Source organism: Uranotaenia lowii, chromosome 3 (genome assembly GCF_029784155.1).
Source record: "Uranotaenia lowii strain MFRU-FL chromosome 3, ASM2978415v1, whole genome shotgun sequence".
NCBI lineage: Eukaryota > Metazoa > Arthropoda > Insecta > Diptera > Culicidae > Uranotaenia > Uranotaenia lowii.
Genome location: NC_073693.1, coordinates 279,252,898 through 279,279,190, shown reverse-complemented (window position 1 = coordinate 279,279,190; position 26,293 = coordinate 279,252,898). Strand labels below are relative to the sequence as shown.

At 39.8% G+C, this 26,293-nt stretch overlaps 5 protein-coding genes across 6 annotated transcripts; 2 read left to right on the top strand and 3 right to left on the bottom strand.

The window, feature by feature from the left end:
- Window positions 1-5,174: 5,174 nt before the first annotated feature.
- Window positions 5,175-8,456, top strand: LOC129754327 (exosome complex exonuclease RRP44-like). Its single transcript, XM_055750310.1, has 4 exons — window positions 5,175-5,325; window positions 5,379-5,626; window positions 5,717-8,327; window positions 8,394-8,456. Exons 1-4 carry the CDS (start codon window positions 5,286-5,288, stop codon window positions 8,408-8,410), a joined length of 2,916 nt encoding a protein of 971 aa, XP_055606285.1. The 5' UTR covers window positions 5,175-5,285; the 3' UTR covers window positions 8,411-8,456.
- A 934-nt stretch (window positions 8,457-9,390) lies between these two features.
- LOC129754135 (clumping factor B-like) lies at window positions 9,391-14,542 on the bottom strand. Of its 2 annotated transcripts, XM_055750015.1 has the most exons (3): window positions 11,380-14,542; window positions 10,035-11,322; window positions 9,391-9,925 (listed from the first exon to the last, which is right to left on the bottom strand). In XM_055750015.1, exons 1-3 carry the CDS (start codon window positions 14,101-14,103, stop codon window positions 9,729-9,731), a joined length of 4,209 nt encoding a protein of 1,402 aa, XP_055605990.1. In that variant the 5' UTR covers window positions 14,104-14,542; the 3' UTR covers window positions 9,391-9,728. The 2 variants fall into 2 exon arrangements, with proteins under 2 accessions (XP_055605990.1, XP_055605989.1); XM_055750014.1 differs by having other exon boundaries at window positions 10,035-14,542.
- A 4,097-nt stretch (window positions 14,543-18,639) lies between these two features.
- LOC129754983 (diphthine methyl ester synthase-like) lies at window positions 18,640-20,304 on the bottom strand. Its single transcript, XM_055751264.1, has 3 exons — window positions 20,024-20,304; window positions 19,779-19,961; window positions 18,640-19,360 (listed from the first exon to the last, which is right to left on the bottom strand). The coding sequence occupies exons 1-3, from the start codon at window positions 20,159-20,161 to the stop codon at window positions 18,749-18,751; spliced, it is 933 nt and encodes a 310-aa protein (XP_055607239.1). The 5' UTR covers window positions 20,162-20,304; the 3' UTR covers window positions 18,640-18,748.
- Window positions 20,305-20,836: 532 nt separating this feature from the next.
- Window positions 20,837-23,194, top strand: LOC129754980 (probable tubulin polyglutamylase ttll-15). The gene is made up of 3 exons (XM_055751261.1): window positions 20,837-21,188; window positions 21,260-21,509; window positions 21,572-23,194. The coding sequence occupies exons 1-3, from the start codon at window positions 21,156-21,158 to the stop codon at window positions 22,975-22,977; spliced, it is 1,689 nt and encodes a 562-aa protein (XP_055607236.1). The 5' UTR covers window positions 20,837-21,155; the 3' UTR covers window positions 22,978-23,194.
- Window positions 23,088-25,954, bottom strand: LOC129754981 (DEAD-box helicase Dbp80-like). Its single transcript, XM_055751262.1, has 6 exons — window positions 25,702-25,954; window positions 25,387-25,640; window positions 24,379-25,237; window positions 24,158-24,320; window positions 23,982-24,095; window positions 23,088-23,921 (listed from the first exon to the last, which is right to left on the bottom strand). The coding sequence occupies exons 1-6, from the start codon at window positions 25,765-25,767 to the stop codon at window positions 23,782-23,784; spliced, it is 1,596 nt and encodes a 531-aa protein (XP_055607237.1). The 5' UTR covers window positions 25,768-25,954; the 3' UTR covers window positions 23,088-23,781.
- Window positions 25,955-26,293: the final 339 nt, after the last annotated feature.

Below are 26,293 nucleotides of genomic sequence, written 5' to 3'. Positions count from 1 at the left end.
TGATGGAATAAAAGATAACATCCAAAGCCACATAGAAATTGAATCAGTGTTCAGGATGAGTCGTTTCAAGGATGGAAAAAAAGAGCCAACGCACAAAATGGGGGTGGTATTCAGGAGCAATATTCTTCCCACTTACATAAGTATTTTTTCTGCTATTTTCAGAATACAACCATACATCAGGAAGCCCGTAATCTGCTACAAGTGCCTAAGGTACAACCACCTATCAAAAAACTGCAAAGCAAATGTTGAAAAATGTCCTAGTTGTTCAGAGGAACATCCGGTAGACAAAAATTGCAAAAAAATAAAATGTTTTTACTGTGAGAGCAACGAACACAAAACGACGGATAAATCATGTCCAAGATGGAAGAAAGAAAGCGATATCCAAGCAACCATGGCAAAGAAAAGCATGACGTATCAAGAAGCAAAACAATCGTATCAACTACCAACAGAAAACCAGTTCGATGTTTTAAGAAACGCTGAAGAGTATCCAACACCGGCAGAATCGTATGCCAACATTACAACAAGGACAACAAAATCTTATCAACAAGTACCAAAAACACGGAACAATACACCGATAAACAGCCGACAAAATAAAGGAAAAGAAGGAGCAGATTTTACAACAGGAGCATCGAGTCTGACGCAGAAGGAGTTTGTAAAGAAACGCAGAATGGAAGAAGAAAAGGAAGAAAACATAGGAAACGGTTTGAGCAATGAGTACAGAACAGGAGAAATGGAAAAACTGAAGAAACATTTAGAAGAGACAATCAAGAAGCAAACACAAACACAATGGAATAGAGTTATGGAAGAAATTAGCACAAAATTAGTAGAAATTTTAAAACCTCACGGTACACCAGGAGAGGAACTATCCGCTCAAATCATGGGTGAGTTGAGAAAAGCAGGTGAGTGGACTGGAAACACTTTTATATAGGAAACATGTTCAACATATTACAAGCAAATATTCAGAGCTTAAAAACAAACAAAAATGAACTTACACATGAAATTTTTTCTGGAAAATATGACGCAGCACTATTATCGGAGATTTGGGTAAAACCAGATCAAATGTTAACTGAACGGTGGAATATCCAAGGATATCACCGTATACTAGCACCGAGATCCGATGGTTTTGGAGGAGTAGGCATTTATTTGCGTTCGGACTTATCTTTCAAAAAGATCACACTCAACTCAACCATGAATTTTGAAACTCTGGGGATAAAAATACATCCAATCGACCTGGTTCTTGTAACAATTTACATAAATCCAAGAATCACTATACAAGAACTTGAAACATGTATACCAATACTATTAAATGAAATATCTAATTACCCAAAAGTGTTTATAGGAGGAGATTTTAATAGTCATAATGAGTTGTGGGGATGCTCAGAAACAAACAACAAAGGTAATTTGGTTTATGATCTAATTACAAATTCCAATTTACTGTTTATGAACACTGGAGACTTAACATATATGCCGTCTAACGTTAATCAAAGACCTAGTGCTATTGACTTGTCAATGTGCACTTCAAATTTATTTGATAATGCAAAATGGGAAGTACTGGGAAAGAGTTTCGGTGGAAGTGGACACCTTATGTTGAAAATACAACTACAACTAAGCTACAAACCAAAAAAAAAGTTCTATTTTGACCGTATAAAAATTGCTGAAGAAATTTCTCAAATAAAACATTGGGAAATTGAAGAATTTCAGGATTTTATCACATTATCTAATGAAATTCGTAAAAAGCATAGAAAGCTCAGTGTTCATACCCCGAAGTATTATTGGAACGATGAACTCTCCTTACTGTATGAGGCTAAACAGGAAGCGCTGAGAAATTATAATAGAACTAGTAGCACAGGAAATCTGATAGAATGGAAAAAAGCAACAGCAAAATTTAAAAAAATTAAAATAAAACACATTAAAGATAAAATGCTAGAACTGTCTAGTTCAATCGATCCACGGAACATTAAAGAAAATTGGAACTTAGTAAAACGGTTAAGACTAAGTCCTATTGAAAATCCCAGAAATAATCCCATTCTCCATGAGAAAGACACGGCAGAAAAATTTCTTGTTAAAAACTTTGGATTACCAGAATTTAAACAACCATTACCACCTGAATTGAACACAAGAACAAACATAATAGATCTTGAATCTTGGAATGATTTTATAAAAAACAAGCCTTCTCGTTCATCTTCGGGAACAGACAATATTAACTATTATACATTGAAAAACCTGGATTTGGTTACTGTTACTAAATTATTAGAAATATTGAATCAAATGTGGCGAAAGGCAACATTAGATGAACAATTGAAGGAGATTAAAATTATACCCATTTTAAAACCAAACAAACCCCCAGAAGATATAGGATCCAGTAGACCTATAGCTCTACTTCCCACCATTGTAAAAACACTGAATGCATCAGTATTGAAAGATATCCAACTCACTTGCTCAAACAACAACATACTACCTGACCAATCATTCGGATTCCGGAAAGGAATGTCAACTGAACATTGTGTGACTTTTGCGACAAATTACATAATGACCGCCAAAAGAGAAGGTTTTACAACCATAGGAGTTTTCTTCGATTTCTCCAATGCATTCAACTGTGTAAACATCGACAAACTTAAGATTATTATGCTTGATTATGGATTCAAACGAGATACCGTCACATGGATTTACAACTTTCTGGCAAACAGAAAAATGATAATCCATACTGACCAAGGAACTGTAGAACACATCACAAGTTGTGGAGTACCTCAGGGAGATGTATTATCGCCTGTACTCTTCAACATTTACACTGCTGCACTTCATAACACAAACACTGAAACAGATGATATCACTCTTCAATTTGCAGATGATTTTCTGAAAATTGTTAGAGCAAAAAGTCTTGAAAAAGCAATTGGAAAAATGCAAACAGAAATTAACAATTTTTCAACGAAAGCTGCAGAACTAGGGTTAACACTCAATAGCTCCAAAACGAAATCAATGATTTTCAAAACCACGAACAAAATACTCCCTCTTTCTTTAAATGGAGAAACGCTAGAAACAGTGACCAGCTACAAATATTTGGGTATAACCCTAGATCAAACTCTTCGATATGGAATCCATATCAGAACATTAAAACAGACTTTCATCCAAAGACAAAACATGTTGAAAATGATAGGAGGAATCAAACACGGAGGAACACCTAAGGTGATGATGATGTATCACAAAGCCCTTTACGGAAACTTCTTAAATTATGGATCTATTTTATACGGAAACACATCGAAACGATACAGTGATATGCTTGAGACGATTAATAGACAAGGTTTACGCATAGCAACAGGATGTACGAGGACAACACCGATAAACACGTTAGCAGCATTGAGTGGAGAAGGACCTCTTTTGTTCAAACGTGAACTTTTCGCAAAAAAAAGAATTGCTCAACATATTTATAAAAATGATTTAATTGCTCAACAGTTACATTCAATAAATATACACTCTCTAAAGAAAGAATCACAGTACACATACATAGAAAAAGTATACATTAAAAATTTCGACGATTTTCAAAAGCTTTACCTACAGACACGGCCTTGTAGCAGAATGAAAATTACGGTTGAAGATCATATAATAGGATCTTCTATGAAGAAAAATATAACATCCCCGACAATAATGAAATCACTTGCTCAAGAAATGATACGAACCAAATATCCTCTACAAGATAAATGGTATACAGACGCGTCAAAAATGGGATCGAAATGCGGACTTGGGATCTTTGATGATTCATCAAATCAAAGAATAAGTCTAGCGCTGGCGCAGGAAGTGAGCATTACGTCAGCAGAACTCCTAGCAATAAGGGTAGCACTCGAACAAATACCCAATCAAAATTCCCTGGGAGCAGTCATCTTTACTGACTCACAAGCGGCTTGTAAAATCCTGAAAAGAGATAAAAAAAATCAAATATTTGATAAAGTTACTTATGATATATGTAACCTAGCAACAGAGAAACGCACAACAATTCAATGGATACCTTCACATGTTGGAATTATTGGGAATGAGAATGCTGACCAACTAGCCAAACATGGCCTGGATTGTCCGGCTATATTATACCGTATTTTTTTTCATCTGGAGGCAAACTAGAGGCAACCTAGGTTCGCTCTAACTGCTGTCATCGTGCTCATTTATTGCTCGAGAGGCAACCTAGGTTCGCTCGAAAAACGGACGGAGTCGCCCTGAGAAGAAAGTCAGTTTTGCGAGAAGTTCACCAATACTCTCAACGTTGTTGTCAAAACATTAAACAGCTGTTTCTGGCTGAAAGCAAAATAGTTGAAATAATGAACGGGAAAATGATGATTGCCGTGATTTTGAACCTCCCAGCCAAACAAAATCGTACTATCTGCTGTCCAGTGCAATCCGGACACGAAAAAAGGCAATCCGGATGTGAAGAACCGAATGAAGAAATCTAGAAGGGAGAACAAAATGACAGCTGCATGTAAACATTGCGCTCGTTCTCACGCACACCTACGTATGGGATAACTCGAAGCCCGAAAATCGTTTTTTTATTCTGACGGTTCCAGAGCCAAATCCGGAATCAAAAAAAAATACGCCATTAGAAAACAAATTTCGGCTAGACGACGCTATCAGGCGCTTCAAAAATCAATACATAACGTCTACTAACGAATGGTACAGAGACATAGCAGAAAATAAACAGAAGGGTTTGAAATTCTACCAATTTCAAAACCACTTTAATTTAAAGCCATGGTATTACAATTCTGAATTGAGCAACACACAAATCCGCACGACAAATAGGCTACTAAGTGGACATGACTATTCGCCATATTACCTTGGCCTAATGCGTATCCGTGACACGAAACAATGCGAAATATGCTCAGTAAATTTCACGACAGAACATGCCCTATTTAATTGCATACAATATAACCACATACGAAACCACTATGATTGGGAAACATATTCCAATCTTTTCGAGTTGATAAAAGATTTTAACGAAGACAAAATTAAAGAAGCTCTCAGCTTTTTGGAAAAAGCACGATTCATTATTTGAAAAAAATGTTCAATATCGACACACGGTGTCTTCGAAATAACTAACTAGAAAAAGAAGAAAAGTGGTTATATATATATATATACTCTATAGAGTATGAAACTCTCGGCCAAAAACACCAAAGTCATACATACATACAAAGTCGATACACACATTTATCGAGTTTTACCGGCAAATTAAAAGTTTGATTTTACTGAAATAAAAGCATTTTAAGCATACCATTTTGCTTGGAAGAGTTTGACAAAAGTGATTTACAATGTTAACTAATCGAGTGTTTATGAAAAAGACCAGGAAAGGTAAGTTTAGGTTACAAATCGTCGAGCGTTTTTCAAAATTTTCTTTCTGGTAGGTGGAATCATAAAAGTTGTTCGAGAGCACTATCTCCGAGATGACGTTGCCTGCGGAATTGGCTCTTGTGGGCTGTGCTCCCTGCCATCAACCCGAACCAGTTTAGACCCCAAACCGGAGCAACTGAACGAGAGCTTCCCGTTGCCTCACTATCTGATGCTGGACACCAATGTGATTCTCTACCAAATCGATTTTCTCGAGTCCGAGGCCGTCCGAAATGTGATTGTGCTCAGTACTGTCCTGGATGAGGTTTGTAACTTATTTTATTTAAAAGAAAAGGCCATATGCTATGAATTCAAATATGAGTCTTACATTCCCAATTTGTTTCGTCTCAACAAGGTCAAGCATCGGAGTCCGAAAATTTTCAAACGCCTACGAAAGGTGATTGCCGATCCGGGAAGAAAGTTCTATACTTTTGTGAACGAACACCACAAAGACACGTACCTTAGTAAAGGAATTGGGGAATCGGCCAACGATCGTAACGACCGGATGATCCGTCAGGCGGCCCTCTGGTACGGTAAACACATCAAGGAAGACAATCCGAAGAGTAAACTTCAGGTGATCATTTTGACGGACGATGCTGAAAACCGGACGAAAGCAAGCGCACTTGGACTGGCCGTTTCTTCTGTTGCGAATTATGTTGGATCGATGAAAAATCATCCGGAGTTAAAAGATAAAGTTTTTAACACGGAAAAGTGGCAGGATGATTCGAAGATTATTTTTCCATCCCATATGACGGCTGCCCAAATTCACGATGGAATTAAAAAGGGGGAATTGCACCAAGGTAGTTTCTTCGCCTCACGGGATAATTTTCTGGAAGGAAACGTTCGATCGGAAGCTTATGAGGAACCTATTTTAATTCAGGGCCGGTTGAATTTGAATCGGGCTGTGGATGGAGACGTCGTTGCAATTCGAATGTTTCCCAAAAGCGAATGGAAATGTCCAAGCAAGATTGTGCTGGTAGATGAACAAAATGTTGATGACGAAACCGCAGAAGTTGCAGACCCCGAATTTGAAAATGATCCAAAAGATGATGCTGTTCCTACTGCTGCCATTGTAGGAATAATCAAACGAAAATGGCGTCAATACTGTGGAATATTAGCCGCAAATCCATTGGCTGGTTCGACCAGGCATCTGTTTGTGCCATCGGATAGAAACATTCCTCGGATTCGCATTGAAACGCGCCAATCAGCTCATCTGATTACTCAACGCATCGTTGTGGCCATCGATTACTGGCCTAGACACTCCAAGTATCCAATTGGTCATTTTGTGCGGGCATTGGGAAATATTGGTGAGAAAGATGCAGAAAATGAAGTGATTCTTCTTGAACACGACATACCGCATGGAAGTTGGTCAGCGGAAATAAAGAGTCAGCTACCTGTATTGCCCTGGCATGTTGAACCGGAAGAGTACAAGAAGCGTGTAGATTTGAGGGACATAACCATTTGTTCCGTTGATCCGCCAGGTTGTACAGATATTGACGATGCTTTGCATGCACGCCGTTTAGATAACGGAAACATAGAAGTAGGAGTGCATATAGCAGATGTAACACATTTCATCAAACCGGGAACGGCTTTGGACAAGGAAGCCGCTCTGAGAGCAACTACCGTGTATTTGGTAGACAAACGTATTGACATGGTGCCGGACATTCTTAGCTCAAATCTTTGCTCCCTTCGCGGTGGAGAAGAGCGCTTGGCTTTCTCTTGTGTTTGGGAGCTTGATGATAATGCCAATATCATCCACACAAAGTTCCATAAATCGGTTATCAAATCCAAAGCAGCGTTAACTTATCAAGAAGCACAGCTCATCATCGATGATGCATCTCAAACTAATCAAACAGCTCAGTCGCTTCGTTTGCTTAACAAGCTGGCTAAGCTTCTCAAGAAACGTCGTATTGATAATGGTGCCTTAGTACTGGCCTCTCCGGAAATTCGTTTCAACATCGACAGCGAAACTCATGATCCCATTGACGTTGTGGCCAAGAAAATGCTTGACACTAACTCCATGGTCGAAGAATTCATGTTACTGGCAAACGTTTCTGTAGCGGAAAAAATAGAACACGAGTTCCCCGAGTGCGCGATGCTTCGTCGACATCCTTGTCCACCGGATGCTAATTTTGAACCCCTGAAAAAAGCGGCTTCCTATCAAGGTTTTGAAATTATTACCGATAGTGGAAAGCAATTGGCTACCAGCCTTGACTTAGCCGTAAAACCCGACAATCCTTATTTCAACACTCTGCTCCGTATTTTAACAACCCGTTGCATGATGCAAGCCGTTTACTTCATTAGTGGAACAACTCAACGTCAAGAGTATTTCCACTACGGGTTGGCATCCCCGATCTACACTCACTTCACCTCACCGATCAGAAGATATGCCGATATCATTGTTCACAGATTGCTAGCAGCTTGCATAGGTGCTGACAGTACCTATCCGGCTCTTTTGGACAAAACAGCCAGCGCTCAGCTTTGTAACAACTTAAACTATCGCAACAGGATGGCACAGTATTCCGGTCGGGCTTCCGTAGCCCTGCATACTCACCTGTTCTTCCGCAATCGAACATCCGACGAGGAAGCTTACATTCTGTTTGTAAAGAAAAATGCTTTCCAAGTTATTGTGCCTAAATACGGCCTCGAAGGGACTATCTACGTTTCGGGGCGTGGTGAGAAGGCTCGTTCGGGTCCAACGTTCACATACAACGAGGAAACTCAAACGCAATCCTGTGACAATGTCGAGTTTCATGCCTTCGATCCGGTCATGGTACGGTTGAGTTTAGATTCGACCAATGTACAACATCAGAAGCTTGTTTTCGAACTCGTTACGCCATACATCGAAGGATTCAGCGTAAAGCCGTTGGCCGAGTTAGATCAAGCTTCACCTACCAAACGCAAGAGTACGGAAGTCGAAGAGCAACAACCACCAGCGGTAGATACGGTGAAAAAGAGTAAAAAAGGTTTGTAGTGATCTAATTCCTTATTCTAGAAGCATCTGCAATCATGTATAATTTATTATTTTTCAGGAAAAAAAGCCAAGTAACTAAGAAATTGTTATTAAGACGTGCATAATAAAATGCCATATGCAAATTTACAAAACATTAAAAAAATGCAAAATTTACTGTGATGACAATCATGAAGTTTTAAAGATAGATGATTATTGAAATTTTGTGTAAAATTATCGAGAATCTAACGGTAAGTAAAATAAAATTATGAATTTAATATCCTTTTATAGATATTACCCTTTTATAGATATTAATACCCTTTTATAGATATAATCATGAACTTTAACTAAAAACTTAAGTGTAATTAATTACAGAAGTATGCTTTTATATTAGAATAATAAACTTCGCTATCACGTCTGGACAGCCAAATTGAAACCATCTAGGTTGACTTAAGGTAGTACACAACCAAAAAGGGCACAAAGTTTTGGAAATTTAGCCAAATTTTGATTGTACTGAGAGCTTGCAATATTTCATTCTCCAAAAGTTCTGAGAGCATTTTTATGGTAAATTTTGCTATCATAAATAAATATTTGATGCCTTGTATTGGCATCATTGTGCTCTCCAAGCTCTCAAAAACTGAGGTGTGGTTAGCGTCTCAGTTTTAGCAAAATTAGGCATCACTTTGCTAGCCATCTCATTTTTGCTATGTACCACCTTATGTCAAGCAAAATGAGAGCACATTTGGCTCTCTTGGCGTGATAGCAAAATTTTCTTTTATTTTGCCATAAAAGTCCACTCGGGAATTCTATAAATTATAATTCTTTTCTTATTTCTGAGATATAACTACTCACTTACTTTGCATTTGATGTACCTAACTTAAGATAGCACATTTTTTATTGTGCGAGATTGGTAATTAATTGGTAATACAGCTGACTATTTTTATGTGCTAGAAATAAGTGACCAGATAAAATAACTCTTAATATCCGCCTAGCAAGACGTTCGGGAATTTCTCTATATATTATTGAAATTTAGTTCTTCAATTCTATACCTTTATTATAAACATAAAATAACGTATGGACTTTAATCTTAGTATTGCTTCAAATTATTCGCGCGAATAGCAAACGTGTGCATACACAAAGAGCACATTGAATCACTTTTGCACTTACATTCTTCGTTGCATCATTTTTGTTATGTTTTTTGGCTTGAATACATTTGTAAAAATCGTTTATCAATGTTTTTAAAGTAGCGTGATAGCAATAGTTGTATTGTTTAAAAGGCTGAAATCTGAAACATCTTACCGTTCAATGTTGTTACATCAGACATCTATGTATAAAACTCACTAGGAAAAAAATCATGCCAAATGTATCCAAGCCAACCTATTTTCTAACTTCAAGAAACCGTTGAATCATTTGTCGTCTACTTCCGTACCATGCCGGCACTTTTGTTACGTTTTCTCATGTGTTTCGGCAGCACTCGGATCAGCGAACTGTCAATCTGAACCGGCATTGTACGCTGACGAGCTATGAACAACTTCTGGGCGTCCAACGATGCGTACTTTTTAACGTCGTTTATAGAACGAGGTTTCGTTGATTCACTGCTGCCATTGGTATTGCCTTGGGTAAGAAAGATAGGGAAAAAGAAATTTAAAAGAAAAAGCACACGTTAGTTTCATGGAAATGCCTTATCCCAGGTAGCATTTGCTTGGATCCAATTCTTACTAACTTGTTTTGGACGAACCCATTTTTATGTTTTCCTTCTCGTCACTGCTACTTTTCTTGTCGTCCGAAAGATCGCTCATCGACAGTGGACTTTCGTCTGTTGCTGGGGCTAAATTTGTCTGTGTATCACTAGCTAACTTTGCGTCACTAGAAGCATTGTCTGATTTGCCAGAGGAATCTTCCTCACGTGTTGAATTTCTTTGCACTGCAACCCCTCGGGTAAGAGTCATGCGTCGGGCGGCTGTATCATACTCATCGATGTTCAGACTGTACATCGGACGTCGCTTGTTTTCCATTCGAGCATCTTCAAGAGAGTTGTCACTCTCTTCCGTTTTTTTGTGATCCATTGTTATCTGAATTATGTTAGTCGGGTACTCTTCCAAACTCTCGGTTGATTGATCTTCAGTAAAAGTGCGCATCGTGCTGTGATAATCCCGAAGAAGTTTTCTGTTCGATCGGAACCGTCGATACGAGCGCTGGATGGTCGACGCGGCTTGTTCAGCAGCTTCCTTGTTTTGTTCCTCACGTTCAATGAATTCGTCCAGCGATTGATCGATTGCATTGTTTCCGAATGATGCGTAGGGTATATTAGTGGATGTATTCTGCGAACTTCGTTTGAAGAAGTGTTTGTTTGCATGAATCGTCGTTTGAGATGCGATCGTAGATTCTGTATCCGTAGATGCAATGGTCTCTAATGCTGTTCGGACGTTGTTTTCGTCCACATTGTCTGCCAGATTCTCTTGATCGTAAAAGTCAGAATCCGCTCTGGAAACGGAGCTAGCCAATATCTTATTTCTTATATTACCTATGTAGTATCCATCGAATTCGTCCTCTTCTTGAACATAGTTCGGCCCATATTTGTCCAATCCTACGTAATCAGAGTCCTGCCTGGTCAAGTCTTTCCTCTCTGTCATGCTACGCCGTATTGCGTGTTTATGTGAAGCTGTCTCGCTGGCTTCCACATCGTCACGCGAGTGTAGCCGATCCTTCAACTGTCGATTGCGATTCGCAGCCGCCGCCATCGGGTCGAATACATCTGCTGCGTCCATCACCCCATCACCTTCTGCTAGGCCATTGGCCGCTTCCTCAGTGATGGGGCCCTTCTCTAAAAAATCATCGGTAAAGGTTCTCTCAGTTTGTTGATGGTCACGAGATTGTTGGTTTGGTTGTTCGGCAGCTAAAACAACATCTGCATCGTCATCAGTTTCCAGTGTGTTATTCTTGGCTAGAGTTTCGTCTTTATCTGGATTTTCACCCGGTGGACTTTCCTCATCGTTTTCTAGCTCCGATTGCTTCAAAGAATAAAATAATGCCTCAGCGGAATCTTTGTGAAAAGAAGCTAGATTTACCTTTTTGATTTCTTCCGCTTCAACACTATTTCGGCTTGCTAGTTTTGATGTCGACGGAGAAACTTGACGTTGGATGCATGGCTCTTCAACGACTTCTTCGTTCGATTCATTACTATTTCCTGATTCATCCTGTGAATCGACGTTAGCTTTCTTCTCTTCCGAATCCTTAGCTTCGACATCATTGGAATCACTAGCAGTTTGGTCATTATTTCTATTTTCTTGTTCTAAACCAGGTGCGGAAGGACTTGGTGGTTTATCTTCAGTTTTATTCCCATAGGTTCCTTCGGATAGCTCTTGTTCATTTTCATCTTCACCTTCATCATCTCCGTCGTCCATACGACTGCTGATGGAAGCGATGCCACCTGTTTCAGAAACCAGTTCTCCATCTGGCCCATCCATTGAACCGTCTGGGCCCGATTCTTTGGTAGAAGATTCCTTTGATAGACCATCAGATTGTTCAAGCGTTGCATTCAAATCCGATTCAGTTTTCTCCAGAGACCCTTCTTTGGATACTGCTTCATCGTTAACTTCGTTTGAATCTGGCTGTTCCTCATCCGTCGGCTCGATTTTTGCTTGTTCGCAAGCAGAGCTGGAATTGGGCTCCTCCAAAGATTCCCCCTTTTCAATCTCTTTTGGGGTCTCTGGAGCTTCCGTTTCAACAGCATCAACTTGCTCCTGAGGCAGCACAAGATTTTGATCCTGCTTCTCTTGTTTGATCTCTGTATCATTGCCGTCTTCAACTGCTGATTCCTCTATTGATTGCTGATTCACTTCTAAATCGACTTCGTTGGTTGATGTTGGTTTCTCATGTTCTGTTGAATTTTCATTCGGCGCTGCATTTTCATCTGCATTTGATTCTAACTCGTTCTGCGGCTCTGTTGTGTCCTGAGTTTCCGCACTATTTTTGTCTTCTTTATTTTTTGAATCTTGTTCTGGTTCTATGTTACTCGTAATAGATTCTTTTGGTGGAACATCAGTAGCTTCTGAATCACTTTTTGGACCTGCATCTTTCGACAGTGATTTTTTGGGTGACGCAACACCATCGTCTGAGTTAGTTTCGGGTTCTTCTTCCGGGTTTACTATTTCTTGCTCCGTTTTTTCAAGCTCATCACTCACAGCAATGTCATCTTCTTTCTGATCGTCGTCAGAAGCTTTTATATCAGCAGCCTCAGAGTTATCACCAAGCGGTTCATCTTCATTTTTTTCTTCATTATCCATCATTGTCTCAATTGATTCGGCAGCAACTTTAACTTCATTGCCACCATCATCATTATTCGGATCTGACTGATCCACTTCTGCATTGCTCGGTTCATCAACTTTATCAGAATTTTGTTCCGTTTCCTCATTGTCTTTGTCATTGTCCTCGATTTCGACAGAATCCTCTTTATCAGAAAAATCTTTCGTAGAGCCTAGCACTGAAGGGGCGGAATTTTGTCTAGAAGTTTTCGCCGGTGTACTCGCTCCTTGATTAAGTTCTTCAGTTTGTTGTTGTAGATTTTCAGAATTTTCATCCTGAACGCTTTCAGCTCGATCGTTTCCTTCATTCATATCATCTTGAGACGTATTTTCAACAATTTCAATAACATCAGTTCCAAGCTGTGCGTTTTCTGGATTATCATTTTCGTTTGTTAAGATTTCAGCTTGTTCTTCATTTCCTGGTTCATCAGTTGGAACGTCAGGCATTTCGAGTGTTTCAGCTTCGTTCTCGTCGGAAGCAAAACGAGATTGTACATCTACTACAACGCATTCTTCATCTGCATCAACGGTATCCACTCCTTCGCCATCATTTTGTGCCGTTCCTGCAGTTTCTGGCTTGTCTTCTTCGGGTGTACCATTCAACTCGGCTGAATCAATTGTTTGTTCGGGTTGGTGTTCAACTTTTTCAACCGATACATCTGGTTCATCTTCAGCAATGGTATCAGAAACTTCCAACGGCGCACTACCTTCTACTGGAAAATCTGGTTCACCAGTAACTTCCACCAAAACTTCCGCCGTGCTCGGTGCCGTCGGATATTCCTCAGTTTCATGTTCATTTCCGTTTGGCGGTTCTTCTGTATCTTTTGTATTGGCAGTTTCCGCATCGACATCATCTGAGTCCAGGGCTGTATCTAGCAATACTGTTGAAACAGCTGTGGCGGCTGTTTCTGAATCGGCACTATTCAATTTGCTTATTTTCGGACTTTGATTGTCCCGATAAGCTTCGACTTTTACAACAGATTGTTCAATATCAGGAGTTTCTTCGTTGATTGCATCAAGGTCGTCTACTGAGCTCTTAGCACTGCCACTTTTCCTTTCACTTCCATCACTTAAAACTGCGGCAGAATCGGGAATTGCTGCTGCTATAATTTGCTCTTCCGGTTCCGATTTTTCGACAGATTTATTGGAATCCTTAGAGCCCTGCTTGCGAACACGTTTTCTTCTTCGACCACGTGTGGTAGATGCGCTGCCACCACTATCATCGTCATCGCCATCAGTGGCAATCTTCCTCGACTCATTTCCACCTTTGGTGCGACATTTGTCTCTGTAGTCCGCATACACTTTATGGGCACTGAAATGTGGATAGCCCTTGTCCAATTCACCAGCATCTCGTTCGCGGATAAGATTTTCGAAATACTCAGCCGCATGGACATAGATGTTGTCCGGATTTTCCCGTATCACACTCTTGGCCAGCCCTTTCATCAAATCGGGCAAGCCTTCCGGAATCTTCGGTGTCGTTATAGGCATCTTTGAAGAATGTTTGATTTTTGCACTGTCAGCAAACTCAATTTAAATAATAAATTCAAGAAAATTTCTATGAGTGAAAAGGGAAAGTGAACTGCACCACCAACTAGGACGAAGTTCGGAAATCGAATGACCACACAGCCGAGCTGCCCCGGGGTCAAGTTCTCGCTAGAAAGGCTAATTTTGCTCTGAATTCAATCGTCACCTTCCCTTGATGATTTACCACCGTAGTTTCCTCATAACAACGAACGGAAGAAAATCAATAAAGCGCGAATATAAGGTGGAATTTTGTAGGGAGAATCGGTTGGGCTCGATGGCCGCGTCCGTTGCCAAGGGACGATGCCAGGCCACAACAAATCCGTTTCACCAGGATCAGGGCTACTACCGAAGACCGAATCTATAGAGAAACGAAAACACTGCTCGGGAAGAAGCGACCATCACCTCATGTGCGAGGGGGATGTGGGGTCACTCGAGGGTTTTGAGGGGGTAATGCAAAATACCGAAACACCACACGAAGGCCAATCATGCGGGGATCAATTGGAGCAAAGCCAAAGTAAAGAAAAAAAAAAACACTATAGTGTACATGCGGCGTCTTGTGCAGGTCAACCAAATTATCCCAGCGAGAGGTCAATGTGTCCACTTTCTCATGACACCCATCGAAATGGTTCAATAGAGTTGTTTTTGACATTTCTTACGAACACTTGCTGAGCGTGTGCAGATGAGACGGGACAATTAACCTCAAAAACTCTCGGTACAAAAAACGGGCAGCCGGTCGACACACATGGTCGTTTTTGAGGTTAATTGTCCCAAAACTGAAAAGTGTTGGTGAAACAACCAGCAAAAAATCACGAACACTACCAGCGGCAAATAGGACTATACGTTCAAAGTTGCATTAGCTGTTGTTGTTGGTGGTTAATCTCTTGGAAGTTGTGTAGGCTCAGAGAAAAGTTATTCAGAAAAATGTATATGTACACCATTGAGAAACACATACACTTATCCATGATTTATGAGTCCTGCCTACGTGGCCTTGTCGCTATGATAGGTGTACCTCAGTTAGCCTTCCCGATTTGGGTTAACAGCCCAAATGAGCAATGAGAATTAATTATTGTTTTTATAAATTAGTAATTGCTGTGGCCAAATTTAGAAAAATATTTTTCCGGCATAAATAGTCGACCAAATATACATTCCAATAAAAAATTTAAAACCGTTCCACTTAAAAAATGTTCTTTCCTAATCATATAGGTAGATAACCTGATTCATGAAGGCTTCCAGAAAAAAATCAATGGTGTGACTGACAATAAAACGCCATTTCAATTATGCTAATGTTTTATAAGGGGATAAGATCTAAATAGTTTGTTGAAGCGGATCGTAAATTAATATGTGCTTTAAACAGAAGAAAGGGTTGTACCTTTTTTCCGCGGATTTCGCATGAGTGGAATAGTGGTTGGCGGTATGCTAGTTTGGCGGTTTACCATTTGGGAAATGGACCTTAAACGCGGCATGACTATATGCGGTTTGGTCGATTTGGCGGTTTACAATTTGGAAAATGGCTTTGTTTGGTGGTGTTAATTTTTGCGGTATGAACCGTTTCGCGGTTTTTCGTTTTTTCGGGATTCCAAGTTTAATTTGGGATCACAACTTTAAAATGCGTTTTCTGGCCTTTAGAAGCATGTTTTCGGCATTCTGAGCTTAATTTGGGATCACAACTTTAAAATGTGTTTTCTGGCCTTTAGAAGCGTTTTTTCAGGATTCTGAGCTTAATTTGGGATCACAGCTTTAAAATGCGTTTTCTGGCCTTTAGAAGCGTTTTTTGGGATTCTGAGCTTAATTTGGGATCACAACTTTAAAATGCGTTTTCTGGCCTTTAGAAGCGTTTTTCGGCGATTCTGAGCTTTATTTGGGATCACAACTTTAAAATGCGATTTCTGGCATTTTGAAGCCGTTTTTCGGGATTCTGAGCTTAATTTCGGATCACAACTTTAAAATGCGTTTTCTGGCCTTTAGAAGCGTTTTTTCGGCATTCTGAGCTTAATTTGGGATCAAAACTTTAAAATGCGTTTTCTGGCCTTTAGAAGCGTTTTTCGGGACTCTGAGCTTAATTTGGAATCACAACTTTAAAATGCATTTTCTGGCCTTTAGAAGCGTTTTTTCGGGATTCTGAGCTTAATTTGGGATCACAACTTTAAAATGCGTTTTCTGGCCTCAAGAAGCGTTTTTTTCGGGATTCTGGGCTGAATTTGGGATCACAACTTGAAATGGCGTTTGCTGGCCTTAAGAAGCGTTTTTTCGAGATTCTGAGCTTAATTTGGGATCACAACTTTAAAATGCGTTTTCTGGCCTTTAGAAGCGTTTTTCGGGATTCTGAGCTTAATTTGGGATCACAACTTTAAAATGCGTTTTCTGGCGTTTTTTCGGGATTCTGAGCTTAATTTGAGATCACAACTTTAAAATGCGTTTTCTGGCCTTAAGAAGCGTTTTTTCGGGATTACGAGCTTGATTTGGGATCACAACTTTAAAATGCGTTTTCTGGCCTTTAGAAGCGTTTTTCGGGATTCTGAGCTTAATTTGTGATCACAACTTTAAAATGCATTTTCTGGCCTTTAGAAGAGTTTTTTCGGGATTCTGAGCTTAATTTGGGATCACAACTTTAAAATGCGTTTTCTGGCGTTTTTTCGGGATTCTGAGCTTAATTTGAGATCACAACTTTAAAATGCGTTTTCTGGCCTTAAGAAGCGTTTTTTCGGGATTACGAGCTTGATTTGGGATCACAACTTTAAAATGCGTTTTCTGGCCTTTAGAAGCGTTTTTCGGGATTACGAGCTTAATTTGTGATCACAACTTTAAAATGCATTTTCTGGCCTTAAGAAGCGTTTTTTCGGGATTCTGAGCTTAATTTGGGATCACAACTTTAAAATGCGTTTTCTGGCCTTTAGAAGCGTTTTTTCGGGAATCTGAGCTTAACTTGAGATCACAACTTTAAAATGCGTTTTCTGGCCTTTAGAAGGGTTTTTCCGGGATTTCGAGCTTAATTTGAGATCACAACTTTAAAATGCGTTTTCTGGCCTTAAGAAGCGTTTTTCGGGATTCTGAGCTTAATTTGTGATCACAACTTTAAAATGCGTTTTCTGGCCTTAAGAAGCGTTTTTTTTTGGGATTCCGAGCTTAATTTGGGATCACAAATTTAAACTGCGTTTTCTGGCCTTTAGAAGCGTTTTTTCGGGATTCTGAGCTTAATTTGGGATCACAACTTAAAAATGCATTTTTTGATCTTTAGAAACGTTTTTTCGGGATTCTGAGCTTAATTTGGGATCACAACTTTAAAATGCGTTTTCTGGCCTTTAGAAGAGTTTTTTCGGGATTCTGAGCTTAATTTGGGATCACAACTTTAAAATGCGTTTTCTGGCCTTTAGAAGCGTTTTTTCTGGATTCCGAGCTTAATTTGGGATCACAACTTCAAAATGCGTTTTCTTGCGATTGGAAGCGTTTTTTCGGGTTTCTGAGCTTAATATGGGATCACAACTTTAAAATGCGTTTTCTGGCATTTGGAAGCGTTTAGCTTTATCTCGTTTTAATTTTTTTAAAATATTTTTCCATGTTTTATTTTTGGAAAGAATATCCGATATTCACAAAAATTTCTCTGTCACTGAAATTTCATAAGAATCAAGACGGAAACATAAAGATGTCCAATTGATTTGCTATCGAAACCACCTATTATTACATATAATAAAAGCCGTATTTATTAGTTATTATAATCACACTCCATCCGTCAGTCATCAGAGAAACGAACAAGCGTCGTCGTAGAGGAGAGAGAGAGAGAGAAACTAGTGGTTCTTGACCTCAACCATTTCAACCCGGTGGTCGGTACATTATTGTACCATTTCCCTCCCACTGGACCTTAATTTGAATATGAGTCAAGGTACGAGAAAAAGGTGCTTTGTCACCACACGGAGAAGAAAGCTGGTTTATGTACCTACGAAAAGCTATAGCCGCATGATTCTCGAATATGCTGACTGATAAAGTGGACAATCACAAGATGTCAAATTTATTATAATCATAATAAGAGAAAAACCAATCCTTTTCAAAAAAAAATCTCAAAAATATGTTTAAATATTCACCTATCAATTATGATACCTAGGAGTATTCTTAAAACGAAATCTTGAAAAATACGACCCAAAGACAAAAAAAAAACGTGACTAGCAGGGTGCCATAGTTGTAGCGTAGAAGGAATGTCCTTGAACCTTGTCTTCCGAGGCAGCAGGTTGTGGTCGAGTCTAGCGCGCTAATCAGCAATTTTAATTTTGCCTTCCTCTGGACGATTGTGAGCTACCGATTGTGTTGCGGGCGCTACCTTTTCACAGGCTAGACAGGTTGAAGAATAATGACCTCGCCATCATAGGGCGATAAGAAATTTGGAATAAATTCGTACCAACGAACTTCAACCGGGGGAATCCTATCGTGCTCAAGGTCACATTGAGAGAAGTGAAGGATTTTCGAAGAATCAGGAAATAAATGATTGATTCCGTTTTTAAAAGCTTTGTATTGTATGCGTCTTTTCAAAGGTTCTAAAGCGACTCCACAAAGAAGTCGAAAAATAAAAACAATAACAAAAAAAATCTCGTTAAACGATTATCCCTGAAGTAATATTACATCAATTATTGGAGTTACTGGTCGATGTTCCGTCAAGTGTGGTATCTAGTTTGAAGATGTTTCCCGAGTATACATCCAATGCGGCCTTCTGCAGCTGTTTGACGTCTTCTTCGCAGAACTGCTGCAAATATTCCTGTTCCATTGGATGTGTTTCCTCTGCTGGAATGATCAACGAGTGCAACGGTCCGCCCAGATCACTCTTTCGCATTTCTTTCAAGGTGCAAACCTTGATCTTTTGCGTGTCATGGCCAACCCTAGCAAGTCCAACAACCACCGTTCGTTCGGTGACGCCCCGTTTTTGTGATTCTCCGTTATGCTTCCGCTTGTGGATTAAACGCAACAACTGATCCGCCGCCTCGTGACAACGCATGAATCGCGGTGGCTGATAAACCCGTGTTTTCTTCATCAAAGACTCAATCGTTGGTTCACGGACCCGAATATCCAACAGACAGAGGGTGTGCAGTCCGTGGTCCAAATTAGCCTGAATTTTGTCGTAGAAACTATCCGGTTGCCATGTATCGTCCCAGTATGGAATCGATACTGTTTCCCCGAAATGGTACAGCTGCAGTCCGCAGCATCCAACGGCATTCATGATCGACGCATTATGAATCACCTGGAGAGGAATGGTTTTCGTATTGTATAGCACCTCTTACAGGTTTAATGCATTTTCAAATGAGAGATTTGATAATCACCAAATTATTGCACAAATGATGATTTTGTCTAAGTAGAAGTGAAATTTTAATATTCTTGTATGTACACCATTGAATTGTTGAAAAAACGTTTTCCAAATTATCATTTTTCCGAAATTGCTATTCAAGCGGATGAGTATGAGGATGTTAGTATTATCTTATTATAACAAATGATCCCAAGCTTAATCATTTGAAGAATTATTAGAATTAAAAATTAGAAGATCGTGTTTAGCAATTTAAGTGTACGATTACCGTTAATATTGATATATCGAGTTACAACTTCAATAAAATTATCCTATTTTCTATGAGGTTTATCAATATCATGAGAATGTTTTAACATACCTGAAAGGGAATTCTCTTCTCCCGGGCTCGCAGCAGTAAATCACTGTGGGTTGTGGCCCCGAAGGGATCCCCCACGACCAGAAATCCGATCTCCTTCTTGTCGGCTCCGGCCAGTATCTCATCAGCACCCTGCTCGACCAATTCCCGATCTGCCAGAATTAGCGAACGGCCATAATACTCTTCCTGCGAAAAGTTAATTATATTGAAATCACAACCAATTCAAACAGTAGAAAGCAGATGCTTACCAGCTTCTCCTGGCCACACGTCAGTATCGAGGTGTAGGATTCCAGATAGACCCGTTCGCATCGCTTCACGACTTCCAGTCCTTTGACGGTGATATCCTTCGGGTCACCTAGCCCCAAACCAATGACGTAGAACACCATGGCGCCCTTTAGATCGGGAAATGGCCGTTTTTTAGCAGGAAGAACCGGTAACGATGACCCCGAACGCCGAGAATCACGACCTTACACGTGCTGACGGGGTAGAACTTTTTTTTTGTTTGCCGGTGCGTTTTTTTTGTTTAATGTTTTGCTTTTGGGTAAGGGTCACTCACCAAAAAGGGAACTCATTTGCACACCGAGAAAAGTCTTCATTTAGAATTGAACTAAGTTTCAAGGAAATCGTTAATTTTCTACCATTTTTTTTTTAAAATCATAATCAAATAAAATTTCAATTAAAGTGAAACCCTCATATATTAGTTAGATAAACTTTTTATGCAACACGCTGCAAAAAGAATGATTTCTCAGCGCAAGTCGAGCAATCGAACAGAGCTTCGTTGAATAATTACTAGTGCATGCCACGTACAATAATTTATTTTTGCCATATTCGAGTTGTGTATCGACAAAAATTACCTCCTAAATCGAAAAAAAATTTTTTTTTTGAAAATCACTGTGTCATACTCAGGTTTTCGCCTTTTTCAAGAATTAATTGTCATTTATCAACATTTATTTAATCAAACAGTATTATGTTTGACAAACAAATTGGATGTGTTTTTTTCTTTAATTTACCCACACTATTGAAACGACAGAACCCAACTCGAGTAAAAATTAAAGAGACAAATTCATTCATTCATCAGACGTGGGCCGAACCGCAGCATCACTGTACACTTCATTTCATCATTAAACTTATTATACCAAGTCCCACTTAACAATGTGAAAGATTTCCTTTAAACAACAGTATAAAAGAGTGTCCAATAATGTTCGAACTGTGATAAAAGTACTCATTCCATATCGTTCAAGTTTTACGTTAGTTTAAAAAGAATAAGTCATACGCATCAAAATTCTGCTCACGCGTAGCCAGTTGGAAAAGCACTCGACCTACATTCTATCGGCCAACGAGTATCTCTCCCATGAAAGAAAGTTCAAAGAATTGATTAATATGACAGAAAAAAGGAAAACTGAGCGCCGAAAAGTAATTAGCACCTTTAGCATAAATTGATCAAACAATTACCGATGCTGATAAATGTTTATCTTTTATTTTAGCAAGAACCTTCCGCGAAAGCTGGGAATGTTACGAAAGGCGCAGAGGAGAAATCTCCGGCCGAACAACAATCAAACCCAACTCAACATATCATACATGAAGATCTGAACTGTTTCTTCGATTTAAGAACCAAGAAAGGCCAAATTTTATTTTTTGTTATCACCATTTTCGCGGCTACCCTAACGCAATGTCTTCCGAAAGATACGTTGGCCACTATACTGCAGCTGAGAGAACCGGGAGGAAAATCCGCAGGTTGGTACTATAGCATGATATCATATGTGTAAGAGCTACTTGGAAAATTTGTCTGTCTACAGAACCAACACAGTGCCAAGAACGTCTCATCGAACGAATAGTGCGGCAGGAGGTTGAACCACGACCAAAGTATAGAATCTACGGGCGCAATCCATCTGGTGGTCATCTTGTGCACGTACATGCGGTTCTAGAACGCCTGGGGCTGACACAAGTTGGAAACGACAGTGGAGTAAACGATTGGGATCTGTTATGGGCCCATGATTATCCATTTGGAAAGCTCAATCTGAATCATCTCAAACCGCATCAACTGGTTAATCACTTCCCAGGTTCCGGATACATAACAAACAAAGTTGACCTGAGCACGACGAAAATCAAATACATACCCCGCGCTTTTAAGCTGCCCAGCGAAGCGGAACAACTGAGAAAATTCGCTATAGAGAATCCCAATCAACGATTTGTGCAGAAAAATAACCAACATCGACATATCCAAATCAAGACGTTGGAGGAAATTGATTTCGGTAATAACGAAACCTTCGCCCAAGAGTTTATAGACGATCCGTTGCTTGTGGATGGGTACAAGTTTGACATTGGAGTTTATACAGTCATTACATCGATCGATCCACTGAGGGTGTACATTTACAAAGGGGACATTCTTTTCCGATATTGTCCAGTGGAGTACTATCCATTTGATCACAAAAATCTCGACAAGTACATCGTAGGGGACGATTACCTTCCCACATGGGAGGTTCCAATGTTGAAACCATTTTACACCAAACTTGGCTTCGGTATGAAAGATTCCTTCGATGCTTATATGCGAAGCACTGGACGTGATCCTACTATTATTTGGGATCAAGTAGAAGACGCGATTCGACTAGCAATACTCAGCAAGGAATCGCTATTGGCAGCTATGCTTCCACGTTACGCAAGTAAGCGAAACTTTTTTGAAATGATGCGTTTCGATCTTGTAGTGGACAAAAACCTGAGGGTCTATCTGATGGAAGCTAATATGAGCCCAAATCTATCATCGGCCCATTTCAAGCCCAACCGATTGCTGTACGAACAGGTAATCTATAACTTTCTCCGTTTAGTCGGGGTGGGATCCGATTTACGTAGAGATTCGTTCCGCCGTCGGTCTCCAGAAACGGAAGCCATGATTTCTGCCCTCAAGAACGTGGTCGTCGATGCAAAAGTCTGCTCAGAAGCACCGTGTACCGAGTCTTGTGCTCCGGTGGATTGTTCGCTGTGTGTGGCCTGTTTGGAAAACTCAGATCTCCGAGAACTGCACGCTGCCTATCGGGAACATCTAAACCGTGGTGATATGAAACGCATTTTCCCAGTGCCAAAGGCGCAACGTCGCCAGGATGAATACGAGGAGCTGATGGCTTCCAGCAAGATGAGTGCAAAGAACCGCTGGATGAGCCGGTGGTTTGATGAAAAATGTCAACTGGATGTTTCGTACTGTTATTGAAAAGCAATATTTTAAACTTATTATAAGGGTGCATACACTTTCATGTACACAAACGAATCTAATGGATTCTTCTCTCGAAACAAAATAGTATTATGAATAGTACTTAGAAGTGAGTTTTAAAACGTTTAATAGATTTTACCAGTTTTAAATACATTAGAAAGAATTTTAAACAAATATTTTGATGTAGATGATACGGTTATGAAATAAACATATCCAACATTCCAAGCTCTTGTTTTCTTATTGAAATTTTCTGTCAAAAACAGTTTGAGAAAAAAAAACTACAAAAAAATGGTACCTACTAAGTTTCGCAAATAAACGATAAATTATGTTTTTTTACCTTATCTGATTTCAAATCACTCTGAGTGATGCTACTTAAACAACAAGGCTTGGGTGTAATTAATTTTTTCTTTAGATTGGCTCAGTTCAATAGACGCATATATTACTGTTTGTTTTTGTTGTATCTTCCGAGCTGATGTATTTTAGGTTACTTAAGCTTGATCAAGCTTGACTTAATTTGATTTTTAAGTTACTTAAGCTTGATTGGAATTTTTCTTGTTATAGTAGATTTATGGTAAAAGGGCTCATAGTTTTCAACTATTTTCCTTTCGATGCGTTTTCAGCGCTTTATTTTTTGTCCTTCGATACATATAATCTCACCTGTCTTTATCCGCAAACACACTCACATAGGTGTGCCGCATATGAAACAAGTTGAATTCATATAAACGAACAGTTAGCAGAGCATAGTTCAAAAAGGCATATTGAGCGTCGATTTTCTCAAATTCCGTTCGTTCGTCCGATTTCTTATTACGATCCGATCTTTTCGATCTCATCAGCATTTTCTGCATCCAACAAGTGAATCTTTTTCTGGAAATGGCTTTCAATCGACCTGCAGATCTGCATGCTTCGATCGCTATCAACCAAGTTGATGGCTATTCCGTTTTTACCTGTTAATGAGAATTGAATTTAAACAAGGACACTTCGCTATGCTAACTTGTAAAAATTACCGAATCTTCCGGTACGTCCAATTCTATGCAGATACGTTTCGCAATCAGCCTTCTGATTCATATCCATCGGGAGGTCAAAGTTAACTACAATGGTAACTTGCTCGACATCAATTCCTAAGAATTGATACAATTTCGTTAAAAGCTGATTTTAGCTGGACCAAGCATTCCATTCTTACCTCGTGATAAAACATTAGTGGTGATAAGAACTTTCTCCAGGCCGGCGCGGAATCTATCTAGAACAGCTAGCCGTTGTTCCACCGTCAAATCGCCGGACAAAACGGCAACCGAATGTTTATCCGCAGACATCTTAGCCGACAGCCAGCTGGCGGTTTTGCGAGTCTGAGAATCAAAATTTCTTTATATTATTTGATTTATAATCAGCGAGTTTTGCACTTACATGACAGAAAATAATTGCTTGGCCTACAGTGATGACACCGTAGATGTTGGAAATAGCCTGGTACTTGTCTTCCTGGTTGCGACACTTGACATAGTACTGTTTGATGTTATCCAAAGATTCCTGTTCGCGGGCTAGTCTAATCACAATCGGGTTCGGTACAATATACTCGGCAAATTCCATCACCTCCTTCTCATAGGTGGCCGAGAAAAACATCATCTGACAGGAAGAGGACAATTGCTTGTGAATACGAATACACTGATCCTGGTGGCCCTGGGTGGCAATCATAACGTCCGCCTCGTCCAACACGAAAACGGATATCTTCTTCAGATCGAATGCCCGGAATTTGATACCCCAATCCATCAGTTTACCGGGTGTCCCGATGATGATATGATCCGTTAGCTTGGATCCCTTGACAATGTCCTCTCCGCGGACGGCATATCGTAGCTTAATCTCCGGACAAAATTTGGCCATTCGTGCGGCAACTTCACCAGTCTGTATAGCCAACTCATAGGTAGGCGATAAACAAATAACTTGAGGATAATTCTTCAACGGATTCACCCGGCTTAGCATAGCCAATACGAAGGCTGCAGTTTTACCGGTTCCCGATTGACTTTGGGCGATCATATTCTGAGGAGGATCGGCGAGCAGTGTTGGAAGTGCCGTTTCCTGAATCTTGGACGGAGCATTGAAACCCATCGCGTAGACACCCTGAAGCAATTCCGGTTTCAAGTGCAACGCTTCGAAGGATTTCACAGAGTACAACGGTGAAGTTGGATCTTTCCTTTGAACCTCCAGATCGAGCTTGGATTCAATCAAACCTTTACGGATGATTTTCATCAGCAAACTGGCATCGGCAGGGCTAGAAAAAATGTAAAGTAATAATAGATTTTATTTATTTCGAATATTAAAATTTCATTAAAACGTTCCTCTGATATTGAGCACACCTGTACCATTTCAATCTTTCATTCCTATTGTTTAAAAAAAAATCTTATAAGAATGGGAACTCACTTGTACTTTTCTGCATCGTCCGGATCGCCGTTATCGCTCGGTGCGTCCTGGTCACCCTGTGCTGCAACTACGGCCGCTTGTAGGGTAACTGGCACTTTCTCGGGCGAAACCGGTTCCGAGTTTCCTTTCTTGTCGTCCGATGTAGGGTTAGATTCCGATGCCGCGTCGGGTGTGCCCGGTTTCGCTTCTTCCGACTTCTTCTGTAAACTATCGGAAGATTTTTCATCCTGTGCCTTCAGATTCAACTCATTAACCTTGAAATAAAGTAATGGAAGGTTAGTAATTGAATTTCAAACAACCAAAATCGGAACTCACCAGCGATGAAATTTCCTGGTCATCCGCTTTTTTGATCCAGTTGTCAGTTGCCGAAGAATCAGCCATCGTTACCCTATGCACTTGAATGAAATCGCAAAACTTCAAGAGGCGAACAACTTCCCGGCACGTATCGGAATATTGCCAAGTTTTTCGAGACAAAATCAACTACTTTTATCGGGAAAATTTAAATTTGGTCTTCATAAATCCAACGAAAAACGCGAGGCAAAAAGAACAATGCAATGTGTCTGCCAAAAGGTACACGCTCAATGAAAACTGATGTGTTTATCGATAAAAGATGAACTCTCTGCGGGTGTCAGTCAAAACTTCCGCCTCGAAAGTTTGAATAATCGATGAATGCTTGAACCACTGATCATACTGACTGGACACTCGATTTCGTGTTCTGGATAATTTTTCCAACAGTACGCAATGTCGATTTCAGAGTGCGCATCGATCGATTTGAAGAAATGCTATCCCAGTTAGGAAATGCCACTCAATTTTAAAAATAAAACAGGCAATTTCTACGATAAAATCGGGCTAAACAGGACCATTTTTCCTACAGGGCATTAATTGTCAAATTTTTCAGGTTCGCCAC

Coding starts and splice junctions, on each gene's coding strand:
- LOC129754327 (XM_055750310.1), top strand. CDS start 5,286: ATGTTAACTAATCGAGTGTTTATGAAAAAGACCAGGAAAG. Junction 5,326..5,378: donor TATGAAAAAGACCAGGAAAG/GTAAGTTTAGGT, acceptor TCTTTCTGGTAG/GTGGAATCATAAAAGTTGTT. Junction 5,627..5,716: donor TCAGTACTGTCCTGGATGAG/GTTTGTAACTTA, acceptor CGTCTCAACAAG/GTCAAGCATCGGAGTCCGAA.
- LOC129754135 (XM_055750014.1), bottom strand. CDS start 14,103: ATGCCTATAACGACACCGAAGATTCCGGAAGGCTTGCCCGATTTGATG. Junction 9,926..10,034: donor AATGGGTTCGTCCAAAACAA/GTTAGTAAGAAT, acceptor TTCTTACCCAAG/GCAATACCAATGGCAGCAGT.
- LOC129754983 (XM_055751264.1), bottom strand. CDS start 20,161: ATGGTGTTCTACGTCATTGGTTTGGGGCTAGGTGACCCGAAGGATATC. Junction 19,962..20,023: donor CGTGTGGCCAGGAGAAGCTG/GTAAGCATCTGC, acceptor AACTTTTCGCAG/GAAGAGTATTATGGCCGTTC. Junction 19,361..19,778: donor AGAAGAGAATTCCCTTTCAG/GTATGTTAAAAC, acceptor ATTCCTCTCCAG/GTGATTCATAATGCGTCGAT.
- LOC129754980 (XM_055751261.1), top strand. CDS start 21,156: ATGACAGAAAAAAGGAAAACTGAGCGCCGAAAA. Junction 21,189..21,259: donor GGAAAACTGAGCGCCGAAAA/GTAATTAGCACC, acceptor CTTTTATTTTAG/CAAGAACCTTCCGCGAAAGC. Junction 21,510..21,571: donor ACCGGGAGGAAAATCCGCAG/GTTGGTACTATA, acceptor GTCTGTCTACAG/AACCAACACAGTGCCAAGAA.
- LOC129754981 (XM_055751262.1), bottom strand. CDS start 25,767: ATGGCTGATTCTTCGGCAACTGACAACTGGATCAAAAAAGCGGATGAC. Junction 24,321..24,378: donor AAGCAATTATTTTCTGTCAT/GTAAGTGCAAAA, acceptor TTTGATTCTCAG/ACTCGCAAAACCGCCAGCTG. Junction 24,096..24,157: donor CACTAATGTTTTATCACGAG/GTAAGAATGGAA, acceptor ATCAATTCTTAG/GAATTGATGTCGAGCAAGTT.